At 44.2% G+C, this 25,747-nt stretch overlaps 1 protein-coding gene across 12 annotated transcripts in view; it reads left to right on the top strand.

Moving 5' to 3' along the window:
* The window catches only part of arfip1 (ADP-ribosylation factor interacting protein 1 (arfaptin 1)), a 234,439-nt gene that overhangs the window by 93,552 nt on the left and 115,140 nt on the right, over positions 1-25,747 (top strand). For 9 of the 12 annotated variants that reach the window (XM_068040908.1, XM_068040851.1, XM_068040878.1 and 6 more), the window contains one exon: positions 15,246-15,347. In XM_068040908.1, the coding sequence (XP_067897009.1) occupies positions 15,246-15,347 (102 nt within the window). The remainder of the gene's footprint in view (positions 1-15,245; positions 15,348-25,747) is intronic. The other 3 variants (XM_068040928.1, XM_068040898.1, XM_068040934.1) reach the window with 1 other exon arrangement.

The following is a 25,747-nucleotide window of genomic DNA, read 5'->3' as shown; positions in this document are numbered from 1 at the left end:
GTGAAGCAGCGCCTGGAGTGGCTATGAAGGCCAATTCTAGAGTGACAGGCTCTTCCATAGGTGCTGCAGAGAAATTTGTTTGTCGGGGCTGTTGCACAGTTGGCTCTCCCCTTGCGCCTCTGTCTTTTTTCCTGCCAACTACTAAGTCTCTTCGACTCGCCACATTTTAGCCCTGTCTTTATGGCTGCCCGCCAGCTCTGGCGAATGCTGGCAACTGACTCCCACGACTTGTGATCAATGTCACAGGATTTCATGTTGCATTTGCAGACGTCTTTATAACGGAGACATGGACGGCCGGTGGGTCTGATACCAGTGGCGAGCTCACTGTACAATATGTCTTTGGGGATCCTGCCATCTTCCATGCGGCTCACGTGGCCAAGCCATCTCAAGAGCCGCTGACTCTAGTGTGTACAAGCTGGGGATGTTGGCCGCCTCGAGGACTTCTGTGTTGGAGATACGGTCCTGCCACCTGATGCCAAGTATTCTCCGGAGGCAGCGAAGATGGAATGAATTGAGACGTCGCTCTTGGCTGACATATGTTGTCCAGGCCTCGCTGCCATAGAGCAAGGTACTGAGGACACGGGCCTGATACACTCGGACTTTTGTGTTCCGTGTCAGTGCGCCATTTTCCCACACTCTCTTGGCCAGTCTGGACATAGCAGTGAAAGCCTTACCCATGCGCTTGTTGATTTCTGCATCTAGAGACAGGTTACTGGTGATAGTTGAGCCTAGGTAGGTGAACCCTTGAACCACTTCTAGAGCGTGGTCGCCAATATTGATGGATGGAGCATTTCTGACGTCCTGCCCCATGATGTTCATTTTCTTGAGGCTGATGGTTAGGCCCAATTCATTGCAGGCAGCTGCAAACCTGTCGATGAGACTCTGCAGGCATTCTTCAGTGTGAGATGTTAAAGCAGCATCGTCAGCAAAGAGGAGTTCCCTGATGAGGACTTTCCATACTTTGGACTTCGCTCTTAGACGGGCAAGGTTGAACAACCTGCCCCCTGATCTTGTGTGGAGGAAAATTCCTTCTTCAGATGACTTTAACGCATGTGAAAGCAGCAGTGAGAAGAAAATCCCAAAAAGTGTGGGTGCGAGAACACAGCCCTGTTTCACGCCACTCAGGATAGGAAAGGGCTCTGATGAGCCACCATGTTGAATTGTGCCTTTCATATTGTCATGGAATGAGGTGATGATACTTAGTAGCTTTGGTGGGCATTCAATCTTTTCTAGTAGTCTGAAGAGACTACGTCTGCTGACGAGGTCAAAGGCTTTGGTGAGATCAATGAAAGCAATGTAGAGGGGCATCTGTTGTTCACGGCATTTCTCCTGTATCTGACAAAGGGAGAACAGCATGTCAACGGTCGATCTCTCTGCACGAAAGCCACACTGTGCCTCAGGGTAGACGCGCTCGACCAGCTTCTGGAGCCTGTTCAGAGCGACTCGAGCAAAGACTTTCCCCACTATGCTGAGCAGGGAGATTCCACGGTAGTTGTTGCAGTCACCGCGGTCACCTTTGTGATCCTACACTAATCCCATATGGCTACTACATTCTCACCTGTCCCTATATTCCCCTACCACCTACCTATACTAGGGGCAATTTACCTATCAACCTGCAAGTCTTTTGGCTGTGGGAAGAAACCGGAGCACCCGGAGGAAACCCACACAGACACAGGGAGAACTTGCAAACTCCTCACAGGCAGTACCCAGAATTGAACCCAGGTCGCTGGAGCTGTGAGGCTGCGGTGCTAACCACTGCGCCACTGTGCCGCCCTTAACGCTTAAGCTTTCGGATTCACTTCCATCCTCAGCACTTTCCTTTTGGCCTGTTGCATTCCCAGCTCTCCTTTCTTGTCCCCGGCTATTTGCCTTCCTTTGACCCTCCCACCTTCTATCGTTCTCCAGTTTGTGAGGGTGACAGACAAAGGGTTTGGGCTTGTAACAGTCTCGTAAACATCAGCAATTTCCACTGCCAGTCTGGCTGTTGAAATTTTCTGGTTCTCTACATGGGTTCTTACTAACAGAGGGACTGAGTTTTTACATTCTTCCAGGAGAATTATTTCCCTAAGGTTCTTGTATGTGGCCTCTACCATTAGTGCCTGCATCCAACAATCAAAATTAATTTGCTTTAACCCTCTCAAATTCTATATAAGTCTCCCCAGGCTGTTTCCCGAGGTTCTGAAATTTCTGCCTGTACGCTTCAGGGACTAACTCATAAACAGCGACAATAACCTTTTTTGCCATCTCATATTCTGCAGAAGCCTCCTCAGAAAGCGTGGCATAAACTTCATGAGCCCTGCCCATCAACCTGTTTTGCATAAGCAGTGCGCAGTTTCATTTGGCCACTCCATCTATCTGGCTGTCTTTTCAAAAGAAATGAAAAATGCCTCTATGCCCTTTCCTCAAATTTCAGGAAGGCTTGTATGAATTTAAACAGCTCTTCACTGGGTCCTGGGCTGGAGTCAGATCTTTCCCCACCAAAATTTTCAATTTGCAAGACTTGTTGAGACTAATGTAAAAGAACTACATTGACATCAATACATAAGCATCCTTCACTTGGTGTGCTTCAGTGAACATGTCAATTTCTTTAAAAGCAAAATACTGCGGATGCTGGAAATCTGAAACAAAAACAAGAAATGCTGGATTCACTCAGCAGGGCTGGCAGCATCTGTTGAAAGAGAAGCAGAGTTAACGTTTCGGGTCAGTGACCCTTCTTCGGAACTGACAAATATTAGAAAAGTCACAGATTATAAACAAGTGAGGTGGGGGTTGGGCAAGAGATAACAAAGGAGAAGGTGCAGATTGGACCTTTTGGTCAGCTATGTGGCCTGGTCCAATCTGCACCTTCTCCTTTGTTATCTCTTGCCCAACCCCCACCTCACTTGTTTATAATCTGTGACTTTTCTAATATTTGTCAGTTCCGAAGAAGGGTCACTGACCCGAAACGTTAACTCTGCTTCTCTTTCCACAGATGCTGCCAGTCCTGCTGAGTGAATCCAGCATTTCTTGTTTTTATGTCAATTTCTTTTCTTTTTCTTTTCTTTTGGGCCTCCTTATCTCGAGAGACAATGGATACGCGCCTGGAGGTAGTCAGTGGTTTGTGAAGCAGCGCCTGGAGTGGCTATAAAGGCCAATTCTGGAGTGACAGGCTCTTCCACAGGTGCTGCAGAGAAATTTGTTTGTCGGGGCTGTTGCACAGTTGGCTCTCCCCTTGCGCCTCTGTCTTTTTTCCTACCAACTACTAAGTCTCTTCGACTCGCCACAATTTAGCCCTGTCTTTATGGCTGCCCGCCAGCTCTGGCGAATGCTGGCAACTGACTCCCACGACTTGTGATCAATGTCACACGATTTCATGTCGCGTTTGCAGACGTCTTTATAGCGGAGACATGGACGGCCGGTGGGTCTGATACCAGTGGCGAGCTCGCTGTACAATGTGTCTTTGGGGATCCTGCCATCTTCCATGCGGCTCACATGGCCAAGCCATCTCAAGCGCCGCTGACTCAGTAGTGTGTATAAGCTGGGGGTGTTGGCCGCCTCAAGGACTTCTGTGTTGGAGATATAGTCCTGCCACCTGATGCCAAGTATTCTCCGAAGGCAGCGAAGATGGAATGAATTGAGACGTCTCTCTTGGCTGGCATACGTTGTCCAGGCCTCGCTGCCGTAGAGCAAGGTACTGAGGACACAGGCCTGATGCACTCGGACTTTTGTGTTCCGTGTCAGTGCGCCATTTTCCCACACTCTCTTGGCCAGTCTGGACATAGCAGTGGAAGCCTTACCCATGCGCTTGTTGATTTCTGCATCTAGAGACAGGTTACTGGTGATAGTTGAGCCTAGGTAGGTGAACTCTTGAACCACTTCCAGAGCGTGGTCGCCAATATTGATGGATGGAGCATTTCTGACGTCCTGCCCCATGATGTTCGTTTTCTTGAGGCTGATGGTTAGGCCAAATTCATTGCATGCAGCCACAAACCTGTCGATGAGACTCTGCAGGCACTCTTCAGTGTGAGATGTTAATGCAGCATCGTCAGCAAAGAGGAGTTCTCTGATGAGGACTTTCCGTACTTTGGACTTCGCTCTTAGACGGGCAAGGTTGAACAACCTGCCCCCTGATCTTGTGTGGAGGAAGATTCCTTCTTCAGAGGACTTTAACGCATGTGAAAGCAGCAGTGAGAAGAAAATCCCAAAAAGTGTGGGTGCGAGAACACAGCCCTGTTTCACACCACTCAGGATAGGAAAGGGCTCTGATGAGGAGCCACCATGTTGAATTGTGCCTTTCATATTGTCATGGAATGAGGTGATGATACTTAGTAGCTTTGGTGGACATCCGATCTTTTCTAGTAGTCTGAAGAGACCACGTCTGCTGACGAGGTCAAAGGCTTTGGTGAGATCAATGAAAGCAATGTAGAGGGGCATCTGTTGTTCACGGCATTTCTCCTGTATCTGACGAAGGGAGTACAGCATGTCAATGGTCGATCTCTCTGCACGAAAGCCACACTGTGCCTCAGGGTAGACGCGCTCGGCCAGCTTCTGGAGCCTGTTCAGAGCGACTCGAGCAAAGACTTTCCCCACTATGCTGAGCAGGGAGATTCCACGGTAGTTGTTGCAGTCACCGCGGTCACCTTTGTTTTTATAGAGGGTGATGATATTGGCATCGCGCATGTCCTGGGGTACTGCTCCCTCGTCCCAGCACAGGCATAGCAGTTCATGTAGTGCTGAGAGTATAGCAGGCTTGGCACTCTTGATTATTTCAGGGGTAATGCTGTCCTTTCCAGGGGCTTTTCCGCTGGCTAGAGAATCAATGGCATCACTGAGTTCCGATTTGGTTGGCTGTATGTCCAGCTCATCCATGACTGGTAGAGGCTGGGCTGCATTGAGGGCAGTCTCAGTGACAGCATTCTCCCTGGAGTACAGTTCTAGGTAGTGCTCAACCCAGCGGTCCATCTGTTTGCGTTGGTCAGTGATTATGTCCCCCGATTTAGATTTGAGGGGGGCGATCTTCTTGATGGTTGGCCCAAGAGCTCTCTTCATGCCATCATACATTCCTCTGATGTTTCCAGTGTCTGAGGCCAGCTGAATATGACTGCATAGGTGTTGCCAGTAGTCGTTTGCGCAACGCCTAGCTGTTCTTTGTGCAGTACTTCTGGCTGCTTTAAGTGCTGCGGATGTTAAATCGCTGGGGGCTTTCTTGTAGTTCAAAAGTGCAATGCGCTTAGCGGCTATGACAGGTTCCAGCTCTTCATTATGAGATTGAAACCAGTCTGCATTTCTCTTCGCACTTTTGCCGTAGGTGGTCAAAGCTGACTCATAGATGGCGTCTCTGATGTGGGCCCACTTGGTCTCAGCATCCCCTGTGGGAGTGTTTTGAAGGGCTGTTACAAGTGAATTTAGAAATTTTTGTAACAGCTGTGGGTGAGAAATTCTGCTCGTGTTGATGCGCGGGTGGCCCTTCTGCTTGGAATGATGCAACTTCTTTGGTCTGAGTCTAACCTTGCTGCACACCAGGGAGTGGTCGGTGTCGCAGTCCGCACTGTGGAAGCTGTGTGTGATTTTGAACACTGTTTAAGGCGGCTCGCCTTGTGACAATGAGGTCTAGCTGGTGCCAACGACGCGATCTTGGGTGCCTCCATGAAACCTGGTGACAGGGTTTAGTGTGAAAGAACGAGTTGGTGATGCAGAGGTTATGATAGGTACACAACTCAAGCAGTCTCTGCCCGTTCTCATTCATCCTTCCAACGCCATAGCGCCCAAGGCAGGAGGGCCATGAGTCATGGTCGGCCCCAACCCTGGCATTAAAGTCCCCCAGCAGGAATAGGTGTTTGGTGTTGGGGATGCTGCTAATGATATGGAGTTGTTCATAGAACTGGTCTTTAGCTTCAGGTGGGGTGCAGAGTGTTGGAGCATAGATGCTGAGTAGGTGTACTGGACCAGAGGTGGTGAGCAGTCAGATGGACAGTATGCGTTCCGAGCCATTTGAGGGAGGCTCTATCATGCTGAGCAAGGAATTTCTGATGGCGAAGCCCACTCCATGCTGTCTTGGTTCTTCAGGATCCCTGCCCTGCCAGAAGAAGGTGTAGTCTTGCTCTGCTAGAGAGCCACTCGCGGGGAGGCGAGTCTCCTGAAGTGCTGCAATGTCCACATTGAATCTACTGAGCTCGTTGTTAATGATGGCGGTCTTCCGAGAATTGTTGATTTGTGTAAGGTCTTCCGACAGGCCAGGACACATAGTTCTGACGTTCCAGCTTGCAAAGCGAAGGGCTGGTACCTTCTTTCCTTTTTTCATGTTGTTTGGTGCGGTGTATCAGTCCACCTTTCGGGCAATGACCCTGAGCTCCAAGCACCCATTGAAGCAGGCAGACTGTGGCGGGACAGAACCTTATTGACCGGGGGCTGCCCGGTTTGAGGCGGGCGGTAGCTGTCCAGTGAGGTGCAATGACCTCTCCCACCGACAAAGGCAACCCGTGGCGCCCAGTTTCTACGCCAATTTATCTGGACTTATAACCCGTAACTGCTGCCTTCCGTGTTGTTTTAGTCGCTGTGAGGCAACTATGGAGTGACCTCTCCATGGCGCATGCCTGGGCAAATTTATGGAGGTTGAGAGTTGCCCAGTCGTCAAAACCCCCCTCTCTGCCTTTCTGGTGGGGTCCAAAGGAATGCAGGGCACGACGTTTGGCACCAGTATGGCTGCAGGAACTGCCGGAAACATGCCAAAGGTGACACATGACCGCCTATGGGGTTCCGCTCCGGATTATCTGTTACGGTTTACTCCCTTAGCCTTGGTCTCTCCCGAGACGCCCACAAGGCAGTGGGGTTGTTGGGGCCCCTACACAGGTGTAGGATGGTGCCGGTGGGGGGGGGGTGCAGGGGAAGGGGGTGCGGGGTGAAGATGGTGCGGGGGGGCGCGGGCTGGGACGGGGTTGTGAGGGGGTGAGCTGAGCGGGTGGAGCAGCGAAGGGGACGGGGGGGGGGGTGTTGGTGGAAGGTGGGGGAGGAAGCTGGTGCAGGTAATAAGCCATTTCCTCAGTGCCCACCATCGACGTCCGGAAAGCTCATCCACGTCCTTCGGGAGGTGAAGCATCATTTGGCAGACTTAGAGGTGATTACATTTGCTAAGGGTTTTTTTTGCAGTGGTTTAAATAAAGGCATGCAGCATTGCCGACAGTGCGCTGCAGATGCTCTCCGAGCCATCTCCCGCGGGCGCTTTGAAGTTGCGGCCGGGGGGGCCGTTCGTGGATTTTTTGGGTGTTCGGGGCACCTTTTCTCAGGACTTCTCTCGGGTCCCGCTGCTCCTTCTTCACCTCGATGGACTTACCGCATGCCGTGGCTGCAGACACTCTGGACTGTGAAGACAGCAGGATTGGAGATTAAAGAAACGGCAGCTGTGCTCGTCCGTTTCATCCGGATCAATTTCATTGAGAAAACAAAGAGCAGGTGTGGCTGGGGGAGGGCAGTGGGCCCAGGTAACATACACTAAACTAACTGTTAGCCTTTAGATAGGGCTAAAATGAACTGATTTGAAGAGCCAGGGGAATTTAAACAGTTTAAGAGGGCAGATTGGGGGAGAAAACGTTAGGGATGGGAGCAGATGGCCATGGATAGAGTTGAACAGCAAGGGAGCTTCCAGCCCAGGAGCCATCTTGAAGCATTGAAACATGTCAATTAATGTACTGTATATGGTCTCTGTCTCTACTCAAATCTGTTAAATGTGCAATATTTTCCAGTTCTGAAGAAAGTTCATACACCTGAAATGTTAACTTTGTTTCTTTCTCCACACATGCTGCCTGACCTCCTGAGTATTTACAGCATTTTCTGTTTATTTCAGGTTTCCAGCAACAGCAGTACTTTACTTTTGTACTACAACTATATATGTATGTTATTTCACTCCCCACATATTCAGGTTCCTAAACACAGTCATTCTCTTAAGTTATTAGTACTCTGATGCTAAAAGGTAAAGAATTGTCAAGAGAGTGGCAAAATAATATTCTTTGCAATGGTTTAAGAGACACAGTTAGTGCTGGTGAGATTCCATTTTAAATAGTGTTTACAGTTTGCAAATATACACTTTCATCTGTGGCTCAGATGGTAGTGCACTCACTTCTGAGTCAGAAGGTTGTGGGTTCAAAGTCCCACTCCAGGACTTGAGCATAAAAATCTGGCCTGACACTCCACTGCAGTACTGAGGGCGTGCTACACTATCAGAGGTGCTGTCTTTCGGATGAGATGTTAAACCGAGGCCCCATCTACCCTATCAGGTGGGCATGAAAGATCCCATGGCAATATTTCGAGGAAGAATAAAGGAGTTATCTCTGGTGTCCTGGCCAAAAGTTATCCCTCAATCAACATTACAAAAACGGATTATCTTCAGTTACCACTTTGCTATTAGTGGGAGCTTGTTATGTGCAAATTGCTTGCTGTATTTCCTACATTACACTAGTGAGTACACTTCAAGGTACTTCTCATTGGCTGTAAAGCGCTTTGGGAGGCTAGGTGGTCATAAAAGGTGCTATATAAACACAAGTATTTCTTTACAAACTGAAGTAAATGTAGTAAGGAAAGCTTTCAAACTTCCTCGTGACGTAATTGACAAAGCCTTAAGCCAGTGTAGTATTAAGCTATGCGATCAAGAACATTTCAGGTTTCATTTCATACTCTGCAGTCAGGACTGCATTTAAGATGTTGCAATGGGCCTAGTCCCTTCCCCACCTGGAATATGAAGTTGAAAGATCAGCCAGGATATACAGTTCTGATTGCTGTCCAGTGATATCTTTAGGAGGTAAATGTGTGGGAAACAAAAAATGCTGGAATCACTCAGAAGGTCAGACAGCATCTGTTTAGAGAATGTGACAAGGTGTCAGCCTTGGCTCCGTGGCGATATTCTCAGTTTTTGAGTTAGAAGGCTGTGGGGTTAAGCATTGTAGAAATGCAAGTCCATTTTTTTTTTTTGCTCTTTGTCTCTCTCCCTCTTTTTTTCTAAATGAGGTATTGAAAGACAGATAGCACATGCTATATCCTGGCAAGAATCTGCATCTTCCAAGGAGGATAAATAAGGGGAAGTTTTGGGATCTTGCTCAAAAACATGGTTTAGTAGAGAAATGGTGTTGGGGAAATTGATGGGATTGAAGGACGATAAATCCCCAGGGCCTGATGGTATGCATCCCAGAGTACTTAAGGAAGTGGCCCTAGAAATAGTGGATGCATTGGTGGTCATCTTGCAAGATTCTATAGACTCTGGAACAGTTCCTACAGTTTGGAGGGTAGCTACTGTCACCCCACTATTTAAAAAGGGAGGTAGAGAGAAAACAGGGAATTATTGACCAGTCAGCCTGATGTCGGTAGTGGGGAAAATTCTAGAGTCCATTATCAAAGATTTTATAGCAGAGCACTTAGAGAACAGTGGTAGAATCGGGCAGAGCCAGCATGGATTTATGAAAGGGAAATCATGCTTGGCAAATCTACTAGAATTCTTCGAAGATGTGACTAGTAGAGTTGATGAGGGGATGCCAGTGGATGTGGTTTATTTGGACTTTCAGAAGGCTTTTGACAAAGTCCCACATAAGAGATTAGCGTGTAAAATTAAAGCGCACGGGATTGGGGGTAGTGTGTTGCAATGGATAGAAAATTGGTTGGCAGACAGGAAACAAAGTGTAGGGATAAATGGGTCTTTTTCCAAATGACAGGCAGTGACTAGTGGGGTACCGCAGGGATCGGTGCTAGGACCCCAGCTATTCACAATATATATTAATGATTTGGATGAGGGAATTAAATGTAATATTTCCAAATTTGCTGATGACACAAAACTGGGTGGGAGGATGCAGAGAGGCTTCAGGGTGATTTGGACAAGTTGAGTGAGTGGGCTAATGCATGGCAGATGCAGTATAATGTGGATAAATGTGAGGTTTTCCACTTTGGTAGCAAAAACAGGAAGGCAGATTATTATCTGAATGGCTATAAACTGAGAGAGGGGAATATGCAGCGAGACCTGGGTGTTCTCGTACACCAGCCGCTGAAGGTAAGCCTGCAGGTGCAACAGGCGGTAAAAAAGGCAAATGGTATTTTGGCATTCATAGCGAGAGGATTCGAGTACAGGAGCAGGGATGTCTTGCTGCAATTATACAGGGCCTTGATGAGGCCACACCTGGAATATTGTGTGCAGTTTTGGTCTCCTTATCTGAGGAAGGATGTTCTTGCTATCGAGGGAGTGCAGCGAAGGTTTACCAGACTGATTCCTGGGATGGCGGATCTGATGTATGAGGAGAGATTGAGTCGGTTAGGATTATATTTGCTGGAGTTTAGAAGAGTGAGGGGGGATCTCATAGAAACCTATAAAATTCTAACAGGACTTGATAGGGTAGATGCAGGAAGGATGTTCCCGATGGTGGGGGAATCCAGAACCAGGGGTCATAGTCTAAGGATACGGGGTAAACCTTCAGGGCTGAGATGTGGAGAAATTTCTTCACCAAGAGAGTGGTGAGCCTGTGGAATATGCTACCACAGAAAGCAGTTGAGGCCAAAACATTGTATGTTTTCAAGATGGAGTTAGATATAACTCTTGGGTCTAAAGGGATCAAAGGGTATGGGGAGAAAGCAGGAACAGGTTACTGAGTTGAATGATCAGCCATGATCATAATGAATGGCGGAGCATCCTTGAAGGGCTGAATGGCCTACTCCTGCTTCTATTTTCTATGTTTCTATAAGCAATGCAAGTTGTGCTATTGCATATGTGGGGGAAGTTTGTCGTGCAGTCGCTGTAGTAAAATCAAACACATTTATGAAGAATGAGCTCACCATTTCACTGCACCTATTACACAGAGGGATATTCTCCCATTTTTATGCTGATTTTCTATGCTCCATCTCATTATGTGTGTACTTGTGAATATACTCTAGATAAGACCTCTAGAGCAAAATTAATCTGTTTTAAGAGGCGTGCAGAGTATTGTGTTTTGGTTACATTAAGTATTAATGTTTACCAACTGAGTTGGAAAATAAATTGCTAGCTCAAGTTGCTTTACTAAACTCCCACTTCATCATTTAAACTTTTATTTAAAATTTGCTTTTCAGGTATTGTTAATTGGAGGTTGGGAGGATGGGTATCCATTCTCTGGTAGAGCTTGAAGTCCTAGTGAAGCCCAATTCTGCTGGCATGCTAACCCTTAGCTAAGTATACTTACTTAATGGTGTGGTGCATTCTTAGAGAGATGCAGAAGGCATTAGGTATACACATCATAAATCTCTCGTTTAGATTTTATGCAACCCAAGTTATTTTAGGTTGCTTGTGCAAGGGTATAGTACTAATATTGTATATATTTAATCCTACTTTTTCCAGTGTCCTGAAAAATGGTTGCTGCATAACTGATTCTTCCAATTTTCTTTCCTCTTGAGGCTGCAAGGTGACTGGTGCAGGTTACCTTTCCACAGATGCCATCAGTTCTGTAGTACGTTGCCCAAGTCATTTTCATTTGTGGAGATCAGGTTATGTGAGTGTATTTGAGCATTAGTGGAATTGCGCCTGAGCTCAGCTCTGGTCTCTTGTGTCTCTGTATCTGTCTGTGTGTCAGTTACACATGCATGCACATGTTCCATGACTGGTTAATTAGATATTGATTAAAAGTGGAAATCTTAGCTGATTCCCTTCACTCCCTCCAAAGCCAGTTGTCATGCCCTGATGGCTGAATGTTAATTCAACATAAGCTTTAAAAAATGTTCAAATTTAAAATTTATGTCCATTGGTTACTGTAGCATTTGTTAAAATCAAGAACTCATTGTGAATATGAGTATCTTTTGTGGATTGTCTTTTTTATGTTGCCTCATATCTTCTCATGTTTTGCAGTCGGGGAGAAATCAAATAAACTAAGGTTCACTGCCAAATACTAATGCCTCTTAAGCTGTTCAATAATAAGTACAACCTCTTCTCAACAAGTAAATATATTTGGTAGTGCCTTTAATTTATGCATATGGGAATATGGGAAATTTGAATGTTTGTTTTAGTGACATTTTTATCAAAAATGAAGTTCCCCCACACAAACGGGCTGTCCATGTTTGACAAAAGCTACATAGTTAAATATTGATGTGAAACTACTTCATATTACATTTACAGATGCTGAGCATTATTTATTTGTGGTGAACATCCTGAGGCCTTGTGATTCAATGTATACTTTGAGTTACAGAAAAATTAAACTATGAAAAGAATATCTTTTTAATCAATCAAAAAAAACCGAACACAACACTTGTTGAAGCTTCACTGTTCATTTCCTTGCTTGTGAAATTCTCTTGGGTGTATTTCCATGGCATGTTTAGCATTGGTGAAGTGTAGACCAGTCTGCACAAACACTAAACTTCTGTAACCGTAAGTAGAATCAAGTTGATCCTTGATACTGAATTGAGACTGCATTTATACATTAACTCCAATGCCAGTGCAAAGCACGATCATTTTGCACCAGTGTGGTTACAGGTTTAATGTAATTTCAGCCCTGGGTGGTGTCATTGTCTGAAACAGTTGACTGTTAGTTTAAGTGCAATGAACACTAACTTAGATTGATCTAGGTTTGGTGAAACAGATCAAGAGTTTTACTGCTTTATTAACTATCAAGTATAAGAATCTCATTATTTTTGGCTACTACTTAGTATACAAACAGTTGACTCTGCTGAGATTTCACTGTGCCTAACATAGAATCATAGAGCACAGAAGGAGACCATTCGGTTCATTGTGCTCTTTGAAGGAATTTTCCAATTAGTCCCCTGTTCTTTCTCATAACCTTGAAAAGTTTTCCTAAACATCATGGAGTGAAATCTTTATCTTATGTATTCCATGTGCATGGATGCCAACACAGGTGTGCAAAGCTTACTTCCGTTAGTCTGAAATGGATCTTTGTAAATGGTCTCTCTATTGTAAAACATCCAAGTAAAAATAGTATTTTTTTCAGATGTACTTTCACAATTAGTTAAAAACTACAATAATTATATTCTTTCAATACATATCAGCATGGACTTGTGTGTAGAGGGCAGTATGATCCAGCTTGTAATATTTCTGTGGAAATCCTTCCTTGCCCTTCTCGACATGTCTGCAGCCTTTGACATGGTTGAACATCACTAGAAATGGGAGCAGGAGTAGCCTCTCGAGCCTGATCTGCCATTCAATACGTTCATGGTTAATCTTCTGCCTCAATTCCACTTTCCTGCCTGCTCCCCATATCCCTTGATTCCCTGAGAGACAAAAATCTGTCTTAGCCTTGAATATACTCGACGATGGAGTATTCGCAACCCTCCAGGATAGAGAATTCCAAAAATTTATAACCTTCTGAGTGAAGAAATTTCTCCTCATCTCAGTCCTAAATGATCGACCCCTTATCCTGAAACTGCTTGACCATGCCATCCTTTTCCAACGCCTCTACTGTTGCCCAGATGGGTGGAACTGTGCTTGCCTGGTTCCATTCCTATCTATCTAATTGTAGCCAAAGAATCACCTGACTTGGTTTCTCATTTTTGCTACACAGTTAACTCTGGTGTCTCCGAAGGATCTATCCTTGGCTCCCTCCTATTTTTCATCTACATGCTGCCCCTCGGCGATATTATCCAAAAACACAGTGTCAGTTTTCACATGTACACTGATGCACCCAGCTTTACCTCACCACTACTTCTCTCACCTCTTCCACTGTCTCTAAATTATCAGATTGCTCATTGGAGATCCAGTACTGGATGAGAAGTAATTTCCTCCTATTATATATTGGAAAAACCAAAGACATTGCCTTTGGTCCCTGCTGCAAACTCTTCTCCCTAGCCACTGACACCATCCCCCCCCCCCCTCACTGGCAACTGTCTGAGGTTGAATCAGACTTTTCACAACCTTGATGTCATATTCGACCCCGAGATGAGCTTCCAATCACATCATGAAGACTGCCTAGTTCCATCCCTGTAACATCGCCCGATTCCATCCTTACCTTAACTCATCTGCTGCTGAAACCCTCTCTCATGCCTTTGTTACCTCTAGACTTGGCTGTTCCAATGTCCTCCTGGCTGGTCTCCCACATTATACCCTCCTTACACTTGAGGTCATCCAAAACTCTGCTGCTCAGGACCTTACTTGCACTAGGTCCCATTGAACCATCTCTGTGCTCACTGACCTATATTGGCTCCTAGTTAAGCAATGCCTCGATTTCCAAATTCTCATCCTTGTTTTCAAATCCCTCCTTGGCCTTGCTCTTCCCTATCTCTGTAATCCACTCCAGACCCACACCCCTTCAAGATATCTCTTTTTATCTAATTATGGCCTCTTGAGCATCCCTAATTTTATTTGCTCCATCATAGGGCCTTGGCAATTGCCAAACTGGCGAAGCTGTAGAATTTCATTCCTCAACCTCTCCGTCTCTCTACCTCTCTTTCCACCTTTAAGATGCTCCTTAGATCCTACTTCTTTTGGGTTTTTGTCATCGGCCCTAATAGTTCCTTATGTGGTTCACTGTCAAATTGTGCTTTGCAACATTCCTGTGATGTACTTTGGAATATTTATTATGTTAAAGGCATTATATCAATGTAAGTTGTTATGGAAGCAGTCCTAGTAATCCAGGGTTAGATCAATAAGATGCTTGCTTGAATAGTATGGAAGGTTTCCTTTCTTCAACAGATGGCCTGTTGAAATTGCAAACAAGTCATTGTGGGTCATGACTGGAAATCTAGCTTAGATGGTCAGAGAGAATCCAGTGAATGAGCATCAGTCCAGACACATTATTATTTTCTGTGGCTTTTATTTATTTGTGTAATAATAGAAAATGTAGTAATGTTTAGAAGTACTCAAACCATTTACTTGAAATTGACTATTGCCCATGATTCATTTGAATTCTGGATTTAAAAAGTACTGTAGGAAGTTAAATATTTACTGAAAATAAAGGATTGTTCATTTTTTAAATTCTATCCAACATTGTAATCAGTTGTTTTCCTGAGGAAAAAATAAATCATCTAATCAGCTCTTTGGGTGCAAAGAGTTATAACTGATTGATGTTGCTTAAAATGACAATTGTAAAAGGATGTGGATTCAATTATTGATTCTACTATAGTAAATCTGCAGGAATAACATCACAAATTGTCTTGTAGTGTTCTGGATCCCGCATGTTGTGGTTTTCACAGCACTGCATTTGAGTCTTTTTGTTGAAATGTATACTTGCAGGGTCAACCTTTGAGAGCACAAAAGCAATTTGATGTCCGCCTTGTCCAAATATAAACAAAAATGCTAATCCATTTGCTTTTGTCTTTTAAAGGAATCTGAAATGGCAGAAGTGCCTGCTAGAGATTCTGCAGCTGAAATCCCTGTCACCAGTAATGGAGAAGTAAGTGATTCACAAGAGGAACATTTCAAGTGGGTATGGATGAAGTATTTTTTCTTATTATTCCAGCATAGTCACAACATTAGCTGCATCCTAACCCAGTCAGTGGTAGTGTTATATCCTGTGATAGGTTTGGGTTGTGGTACTGTGGGAGTGGTAAGTCTGTCAGGTTTTTTGGCTTCCAGTGAATAATAGTGGATCCCACTAGTGCAAGTAAAAAAAAAACCTTGACTCAGAAATTGGAGGAGAGTGAAACAGTGCATTCTCTGCACCTTTTAAACAAAAGACAATTGGTCATATTGTGGCTGATAAACTGCTTGTGTGGGGAACTCTAAATGTCCTGTTGTGCCTGCTACTCCCATCAGATATCCCAACACAAACTTTCAAAAATTTGTGCTTGGCAGAACCTAACAATACAGACATTTGATTAATACAAGCAGGATGAAGGAAGGCTGGATTATTTAGAAAACACTTGGCACTCAACAAATACTTGCACAGTCAGTTATGCATTATATATTCCTATTAAGTTAGGTTTTGCTGTCCCCTGTATTGTAAATGATTTGCAAAGCAATTTGATGTCCGCCTTGTCTAAATGTAAACAAAAATTCTAATCCATTTGCTTTTGTTTTTTAAAGGAATCTGAAATGGCAGAGGTGCCTGCTAGAGATTCTGTATATTTTGTCGGCCTCATAGCTGATGTGGGATCTTTGTTCATTCCCTTCCGGTATACTGCAAGCCATCATGGAAAACAAATTGATACATTGGAAGAATTTGACAGTTATGCACTGTGTTGACAAGACTGTTCAAAATGTCATCCATGAAATCATTTACAATACAGGGGACACAGTGGGCGGCGCAGTGGTTAGCACCGCAGCCTCACAGCTCCAGCTACCCGGGTTCAATTCTGGGTACTGCCTGTGTGGAGTTTGCAAGTTCTGCCTGTGTCTGCGTGGGTTTTCTCCGGGTGCTCTGGTTTCCTCCCACAAGCCAAAAGACTTGCAGATTGGTAGGTAAATTGGCCATTATAAATTGCCCCTAGTATAGGTAGGTGGTAGGGAAATATAGGGACAGGTGGGGATGTGGTAGGAATATGGGATTAGTGTAGGATTAGTATAAATGGGTGGTTGATGGTCGGCACAGACTCGGTGGGCCGAAGGGCCTGTTTCAGTGCTGTATCTCTAAACTAAACTAAAACCTAAATTAATAGAAATATATAAAGCATTACTGGTTGTGTAAGTATTTGTTGAGTGTCAAGTGTTTCCTAAATAATTTAGTATAAGTCTGCCACTAAACCCCTCATCCCGACTTGACTATTGTAATGTGCAAATTAGCTGCCGTGTTTACTATGTTACAACAGTTATGACACTTCAAGAGTACTTTATTGCCTGCAAAACACTTTGGAACTTCCTTAGGTCATGAAAGGTACTATATAAAGGCAAGCCTTTTTTCTATCTGTCTTGTTTTCCTGACTGACCTCCCAATCTTCTACCTTTTTGTAAACTTCAGCTCATCCAGGATGCAGTTGCCCACATCCTATTCTAGAGCAAGTCCCAATCATCGCTGTTCGCACTGACCTACATTGGTTTCTGGTCCACCAACTCTCATCCTCATGTTTAAATGCCTTATGGCTTCAGTCCTCTATATCTTTATAAACTTGTCCAGTCTGACAACAGCCCCCCACCACAACACTTCTTTTCTCTGACCCTTCCCTTGTCTGGTGTCTCCTTCCTCTCCACCGCACCACTGGCGGTCATGCCTTCAGTTGACTGGCCCCACATTCTATAATCACCTCCCTAAATGTGTCTGCCTCTCCCTTTCCTCCTCAAAAGCCTGTTTGACCAATTGTGGTTTCCCCATCCTAATATCTCTTCCTATGGATCAATATCTATGTTTAAAATTCCTCTGTGATGTGAATCTAAACATTTTCTACATTAAAGGAACTGTTCTTATTGTTGAGTTATCCCCAGATAGGAATTTCTGGAACAGAATAAAAGTGAATGAGTGCAGTTTCAGTTGTTCTTGGTGCAGGAAATAATTACAACTAATGGTTAATGGACCATTGCAGTGAGGTGATCTTCTTGAAATATAAAAGATGCTGAGAAGATTTGACAGGATAGATGCTGAGAGGCTGTTGGCTGGAGAATCCAGAAGTAAGAGTCACAGTCTCAGAATAAGGAATTGGCCATTTTGGACTGAGGAGAAATGGCGATGGGGCAGGAAAGTGTCGATGAGGTCGAGGATCATCCTGGATCTTACTAACTGGTGGAGCAGGCTTGAGAGGCCATGTGGCCTGCTCTTCCTCTTTTTGTTGTTATCACTGATGATGAGGCCAGGCTCTGTGTGAGGCAGGGTCTTTTTTTATTCTTTCACGGGATGCGGGTGTCACTGGCTAGACCAGCATTTATTGCCCATCCCTAATTGCCCTTTGGAAGGTGGTTGTGAGCCGCCTTTTTGAACCACTGCAGTCCATCTGGAGTGGGTACACCCACAGTGCTGTTAGGAAGGGAGTTCTCAGATCTTGTAAGGGAAGGTGAGGTGGAGTTGGAAATGAGGCTGACCTGTGTGTCTACTGGGCAGGTCTGATGAAGACTTGGGGTGAGGTAGTCTCTTTTCCCCCTTGATCCTTTTCTCCCTCTCTGAACAGGGTTGATCTCTTTCTGACCTCACCATCTACTCTGGAATCTGAAGTGGATGGAACCTGATGCCTGAAGCAGCACTGGGGTGCATGTGTACTGGGATTGGAACCTAAAAGTTCATAGTGACTGCTATGCTGAGTTATTGATTTTGAGAAGCTGTAGAAAGGAGGAATTGATCACCATGGTTTCCAGATATTAAACAGATTAATACTTTAAAAACTCCTAAATTTTTATGTGAAAGTAAAATATTGCTGGGCAGGGAATTTCATAGTTTAGCCTAGCATTGAAGAAAGTGTGCAGGTTTATGTTGAGCTTTTTTTAAAAAAAAGCTTAATGACAGCACCTGCTGAGATCTATGGACCCTTGGGAGCAAGGAATTTAGGAGGTGCATGTTGTTCTTCGATCACTTAATATGTTTGACATGTAGTAAACATGTTCCTACAGAAGTGGGCCATAACCAAGACACGTACAGCTAGTAGAGATGAATATGGGAGATTCCAGTCATAATTTTGATGGATGATCCAACAGGCACTTGCATAAACAAATTCTCGTTTCCAGATATTGTCCTGCTGCTACTGCCAACGAGTTGCATTCCAGTGTGGAATGTTAGAGAAGAGTAAAGTTTAAGACTCCAATAAAAGAGTGTATTTTAATAACTGTTTTTATCATAACTGACCTTTTATAAGCTTTCTTGTATGCTTTAATAATGAGAAATGGTGATATGTTAAATTGTTACTCCTAAGAGCTTGAAAATAGCAGATTCCCTCAATGCAAATAGTCTAAAACCAGGAACAGGATCGGATTATATCTTTAATGAAGTCAGGTTAACACCACACTAGAAGCAGAGGACTGTGCATACGCAGATTAACTTGTGAAAGGTGCTGTCAGCCTGCAGGACAAGTTTGATCCAGCACGAAATGTAATATTGAAAAGCAGATAGAATAGAGGGCCGAAGATGGAGTTGCCATGGAAATAATGGCCAATTGAAGTAAAGTCAATGGTTACTTACGTAGAAGTAATTGAAAGAATGATGGATTTACACCATACTATTCAGTGCCCTTCTCCTCTTCACATTGTTAACAACGTACTGACTACAATTTAGATCTCCTCGACTTTCATTAATCCTTTCGGAATTGAGATTTGCAGTGCACTTTATGTAATTAATTTTCATTGCAATTTTCAAAGAAGTGACTTTGTGGCTCTTGATATGTGCAGAACCTTGATTTAAATAATTATTAGAAAGCTTCACCAGTACAGACATGGGGTAGCTGGTGCTGATTCAGCAAATTAAAGACATTGCCTTCAATATCCTAAGTAAGTAGTAACATATTGATTATACATAGAATAATAGATGAAGGAGAAGGCAATTCTATGGCTCTAACTTATTGAAGGGGTTTGAATAATGTTTTAATTTGCTTGTAACCCTAGGGTCAGATTATAGCCTGTAATTCACTCCTTGGTTTAAATTGTTTTCTTCGATAAAATATGGTGGAAATAAAGTTTATAATTGCAATGCTCACTATTATGAGAATCAGCTCTAGAACAAGCGACCTAGCGGAAAGAATAACTAGGGCTGTAAATAAACTAATAACTTGAGGGGAGGGAACTGCTTGAAATTACATAGACCTAACAATAAAAGAATCAGAAAAGAGAGTAAAGGATAAACTCAAGGAAGGAATAAGGATGGCATGAATGGCCAGAGATCAAATAAATTCGTAGAGCATAAAGGTAAAGTAACACTCAAAACAGAGTAAGAGGAGTAATGACTTAAAAACAATTTAAGCTGTTGGTACAGCAATGTACGTATTGTTCAAATCAAAATGGATGAACTGGATGCACTAATTTGTGGAGAGGATCCAGATATAATGGGGATGACTGAAGCATAGCTACATAGAGAACAAGATAAGCAACTAAATGTTGCAGGATATAACACATTTAGGAAGGAAAGGAAGGAGATTAGGTGGGATAGCTGTACTCGTGAAAAATAATATGCATAATGACAGGACAAAAAGGATGTAACTAGCTGAAATGTCGATGCAGAATCTATATGGATTGAGTTAAAATGTAAGGGGTTCATCATCTAATCGGGGAATATTGTAGGCAATCAAATAGTGGAAGGGAATTGGAGAAAGAAATATGTAGCCAAATCTATACGGTGAGTAGCAGGTATAAAATAATAATCATGGGAGATTTCAACTCCCTGCAAATAAACTGGCAGGAAGTAGCAGCTAAAGGAGGGATAGATTGCACACGTTGGGGGTTTTTTTTTTAGAAAAGAGACTATTTAAAGGTGATCTTGAAAATTATGAATGGGTTGGACCGGGTAGATGTGGAGAGAATATTTTCACTTGTGGGATAATTCAAAACCAGGGGCCAAAAATACAAGAACTGGGCCCAGTTCTGATGAAGGGTCATCGACCTGAAATGTTAACCCTGTTTCTCTCTCTCTGTCTCTCTCTCTCTGTCTCTCTGTCTCTCTGTCTCTCTCTCTCTACAAATACTGCCAGACTGGCTGGGTATTTCCAGCATTTTCTGTTATCATCTCAGTTTTCCGGCATCTGCAGTATTTTGCTTTGATAAATAGCTTAGATGCTTTCAAAAGGATGTGCCAAATATGAAAGAAAAAGGAATAGAAAGATGTGCTGAAAGGCTGAGATGATTTAGGTAGAATGGGGGGAGACTTGTGTGGCATATAAACACCAGTGCCGACTAGTTGGGTCGAATGGCCTATTTCTGTGTACATATTTTGTGTAATCTAATCTTACAAATAGTCTGACTGGTGCTGCAATGGTACAGAATAATGCAATAGTTTTTTTGAAAAAGGGCATTAGTTATTGTACCTTTACGTTGGATGCTTTGAGGTGATTCAGCATTGCTTTGGTTATTGTGCATAATAATGAGTTGTCACATTTTATTTTTAGTCTCTCACATTGCTAGTTGTTTCCACGCAGAGAGAGAAGCTGGTGAATCATATGCCATCAAGCAGGGTCCCACCTTTTCAGCTGTGTTTTAAAATATGAATTCCAATGTTTTGAACCGGCACTGTGCCAAGTGCATCACAGATGGAAGTTGTCTTGCTAAGCTACACTTGAACATAGTCCAACTAAGTTTGTGCAGACTTTATTGAAAAATGCCCACAGTCCAAAAGCCTTTGCTCATCAAAAAGGAATTGTGCTGGCTCTGATGGAAATATGGAAACCGAGAAAATTATGGCACAGAAGGAGACCATTCGGCCCATCATGTCTGTGCCAGCCGGAAAATAGCTATCCAGCCTAATCCCAGTTTTCCAGCTCTTGGTATGTGGCCCTGTAGGCTATGGCACTTCAGGTGCGTATCCAAGTAGTTTTTAAATGCAATTATGATTTCTGCCTCTTCTACCCTTTCGGGCAGTGGGTTCCAAACCCCCACCACCCTCTGGGTGAAACTTTTCTCCTGAACTCCCCTCCAATCCTTAACTTGAAATTTATTTTTATTTATTTATTTAGAGATACAGCACTGAAACAGGCCCTTCGGCCCACCGAGTCTGTGCCAACCAACAAACACCCATTTATACTAATCCTACATTAATCCCATATTCTCTACCACATCCCCACCATTCTCCTACCACTTACCTACACTAGGGGCAATTTACAATGGCCCATTTACCTATCAACCTGCAAGTCTTTTGGAGGTGGGAGGAAACCGGAGCACACGGCGGAAACCCACGCAGACACAGGGAGAACTTGCAAACTCCGCACAGGCAGTACCCAGAACTGAACCTGGGTCGCTGGAGCTGTGAGGCTGCAGTGCTAGCCACTGCGCCACTGTGCCGCCCAATCCACTCTATCTAGGCCCCTGATAATTTTATACGCCTCAAGTAAATCTCACCTCAGCCTTCTCCTGGTCCAAAGAAAACAACCCAAGCCTATCCAATCTTTTCTTCATGGCTAAAATTCTCCGTTCCTGGCAACATCATCGTAAATCTCCTCCGTACTCTCTAGTGCAATCACATCCTTCCTGTAATGCCGTGACCGGAATGGTGCCTAGTACCCTCGCAGTGGCCTTTTTAAAAAATATTCGTTTGTGGGATGTGGGCGTCGCTGGCTAGACCAGCATTTATTGCCCATCCCTAATTGCCCTTGAGAAGGTGGAGGTGAGCTGCCTTCTTGAACCGCTGCAGTCCTCGAGGAGCTGCACCCATCCAGGCAAGTGGAGAGTATTCCATCACACTCCTGACTTGTGCCTTGTAGATGGTGGACAGGCATTGGAGAGACAGGAGGTGAGTTACTCGCCACTGAATTCCCAGCCTCTGACATGCTCTTGTAACCACAGTATATATGTGGCTGGTTAAGTTCAGTTCATGGTCAATGGTAGCTCCCAGGATGTTGGTAGTGGGGGATTTAGCGATGGTAATGCCATTGAATGTCAAGGGAAGATGGTTAGACACTCTTTTTTTGAGATGGTCGTTGCCTGGCACTTGTGTGGGTGCAAATGTTACTTGCCATTTATCAGCCCAAGCCTAGATGTTGTCCAGGTCTTGCTGGATCTGGACATGGGTTGCTTCAGTATCTGAGGAGTGGCGAATGGTGCTGAACATTGTGCAATTATCAGTGAACATCCCCATTTCTGATCTTATGATGTGGGGGGAAGATCATTGATGAAACAGCTGAAGATGGTTGGGCCTAGGTCACTACCCTGAGGAACTCCTGCAGTGATGTCCTGGGACTGAGAGGATTGACCTCCAACAACCACAAACATCTTCATTTGTGTTAGGTATGACTCCAACTAGCAAAGAGTTTTCCCCCTGATTCCCATTGACTCCAGATTTTCTAGGACCCCTTGATGCCATACTCTGTCAAATGCTGCCTTGATGTCAAGAGCAGTCACTCTCCCCTCACCTCTGGAGTTCCGCTCTTTTGGCCATGTTTGGACCAAGGCTGTAATGAGGTCAGGAAGTGAGCGGCCCTGGTGGAACCCAAACTGAACGTCGGTGAGCAGGTTATTGCTGAGCAAGTGCCACTTGATAACACTGTTAACGACCCATTCCATCACTTTACCGATGATCGAGATTAGACTGATGGGGCAGTAATTGGCCAGGTTAGATTTTTCCTGCTTCTTGTGTACAGGGCATACTTGGGCAATTTTCCACATTGTTGGGTAGATGCCAGTGTTGTAGCTGTACTGGAACAGCTTGGCTTGGGACGTGGCTAGTTCTGGAGCACAGGTCTTCAGTACTATTGCTGAAATGTTGTCAGGGCCCTTAGCCTTTGCAGTGTCCAGTGCCTTCAGCTGTTTCTTGATATCACGCTGAGTGAATCGGATTGGCTGAAGTCTGGCCTCTGGGGACTTCAGGAGGAGACCGAGATGGATCATCCACTTGGTACTTCTGGCTGAAGATGGATGCAAATGTTTCAGCCTTGTCTCTTGCACTGATGTGCTGGATTCCCCTATCGTTGAGGATTGGGATCTTTGTGGAGTCTGCTTTTCCTGTTAGTCGTTTAATTGTCCACCACCATTATGACTGGATCTGTCAGGACTGCAGAGCTTAGATCTGATCCGTTGTTTGTGGGATTACTTAGCCCTGTCTTTTGCATGCTGCTTCTGCTTTTTGCATGCAAGTAGTCCTGTGTTGTAGCTTCACCAGGCTGACACCTCATTTTGAGATATGCCTGGTGCTGCTCCTGATATGCCCTCCTGCACTCTTCATTGAACCAGGGTTGGTCCCCCGGCTTGATGGTAATGGTAGAGTGAGGGATATTCCGGGCCATGAGGTTACAGATTGTGGTTGAATACAAATCTGCTGCAGCAGATGGCCGACAGCACCTCATGGATGCCCAGTTTTGAGTTGCTAGATCTGTTCTAAATCTATCCCATTTAGCACGGGGTTATTGCCACACAACATGATGGAGGGTGTCCTCAATGTGAAGATGGGACTTTGTCTCCACAAGGACTGTGCGGTGGTCACTCCTGACAATACTGTCATGGACAGATGCATCTACGACAGGCAGATTGGTGAGGTTGAGGTCAAGTATATTTTTCCCTCTTGTTGGTTCCCTCACCACCTGCCGCAGACCCAGTCTAGTAGCTATGTCCTTTAGGAAACGGCCAGCTCGATCACTAATGGTGCTACTGAGCCATTCTTGGTGATGGACATCAAAGTCCCTCACCCAGAGTACATTTTGTGCAGCTGCTACCCTCAGTGCTTCTTCCAATTGGTCTTCAACATGGAAGAGTACTGATTCATCAGCTTAGGGGATGGTCGGTGCTAATCAGCAGGAGTTTCCTTGCCCCTGTTTGACTCTGGACCCCATGAAGTCTCAATGTAGAGGACCTCCAGGGTAACTTCCTCCCGACTGTGTGCCACTGCCTCTGGTGGGTCTGTCCTCTCTAACTCGTGTTTTATACAATTCTAACAGAACCTCCCTGCTGTTGTATTCTGTGCCTCGGCTAATAAAGGAAAGTATCCCATATATCTGATTAACCACCTTATCTACCTGTCCTGCTTCCTTCAGGGATCTGTAGACATGCACTCCAAGATCCCTTTGTTCCTTTACACTTCTCAGCATCCTACTATTTATAATGTATTCCATTGCCTTGTTTGCCCTCCCCAAATGCATTACTTCTTTGGCTTGAATTCCTTTTGCCCCTTTTCTGCCCACCTGACCAGTCCATTGATATTATCCTGCACTCTGCAGCTTTCCTCCTCACTATCAGCCACACACAATTTTTGTATCATTTGCAAACTTCTTAATCATGCTCCCTGCATTTAAGTCTAAACCATTGATATGTACCTCAACAGGCAAGGGACCTAGTACAGAGCCCTGCGGAACCCCACTGGGAAACAGCCTTCCAGTCACAAAAACATCCGTCAGCCATGACCCTTTGGTTCTTACCACTGCGACAGTGTTGGATCCAACTTGCCACTTTTCATTGGCTTCATGCTTTTCTGACTAATCTGCAACATTGTCAAAAGCCTTGCCAAAATCCGAAAAAGTGCTCTCCTGCTTATTAACTCCTCAAAAAATTCCATCACATCAGTTAGACAAATCCATGCTGACTGTCATTGATTAATCTGTACCTTTCTAAATGACTATTTATACTGCCCCTCAGAACTTTTTCCAGTAAGTTGCCCACCATCAAGGTTAGGCTGACTGCCCTGTAATTATTCGGGCTATACCTTTTCTTTTTAAACAACAGTAGAATGTTAGCAGTCCTTTGACACCATTCATGTAGCCAGGGAGATTTAGAAAATGATGGTCAGAGCATCTGCTATTTCCTCCCTTCTCTTCGCAGCCTGTGGTACGGTTCATCCAGGCTTAGAGATTTATCTACTTTAAAAGATGCTAATCCCCTTAATATTTCCCCTCTCACTCTGTTTATCTCGATCAGTATTTCATACTCTTTCTCCTTAAATGCAATATGTACATCTTGCTCCTTTTTTCTGAACAGAACTATGCTCGTTTTGTTTGCTTCCTCATAAGGATTATCTATTTGATCTCTAATAGGTCTTACTCTTTCTTTAGTTATCCTCTTGCTCTTTATGTATTTATAAAACATCTTTTTGATTTTACTTGACAATATTTTTTCATGCTGTATTTTTGCTTTCCTAATTTCTTTTTTAATTTCACCCCTGCACTTTCTATATTTCTCTAGGTTTTCTGCCATATTGAGCTCTCCGTATCTGATATAAGCTTCTCTTTTTTGCCTTACCCTATCTTGTATGCTCTTGACATCCAGAGGGCTCCAGATTTGGAAATCTCATTCTTATACCTGCAAAGAAACCTCACCTATGTAGTTAGAAAGTTTAAAAGACATCTACCC

The sequence above is a fragment of the Heterodontus francisci genome, chromosome 1 (genome assembly GCF_036365525.1).
Source record: "Heterodontus francisci isolate sHetFra1 chromosome 1, sHetFra1.hap1, whole genome shotgun sequence".
NCBI classification, from domain to species: domain Eukaryota; kingdom Metazoa; phylum Chordata; class Chondrichthyes; order Heterodontiformes; family Heterodontidae; genus Heterodontus; species Heterodontus francisci.
Note: the sequence above shows the minus strand (reverse complement) of the source record. Positions and strands in the feature narration are given on the sequence as shown.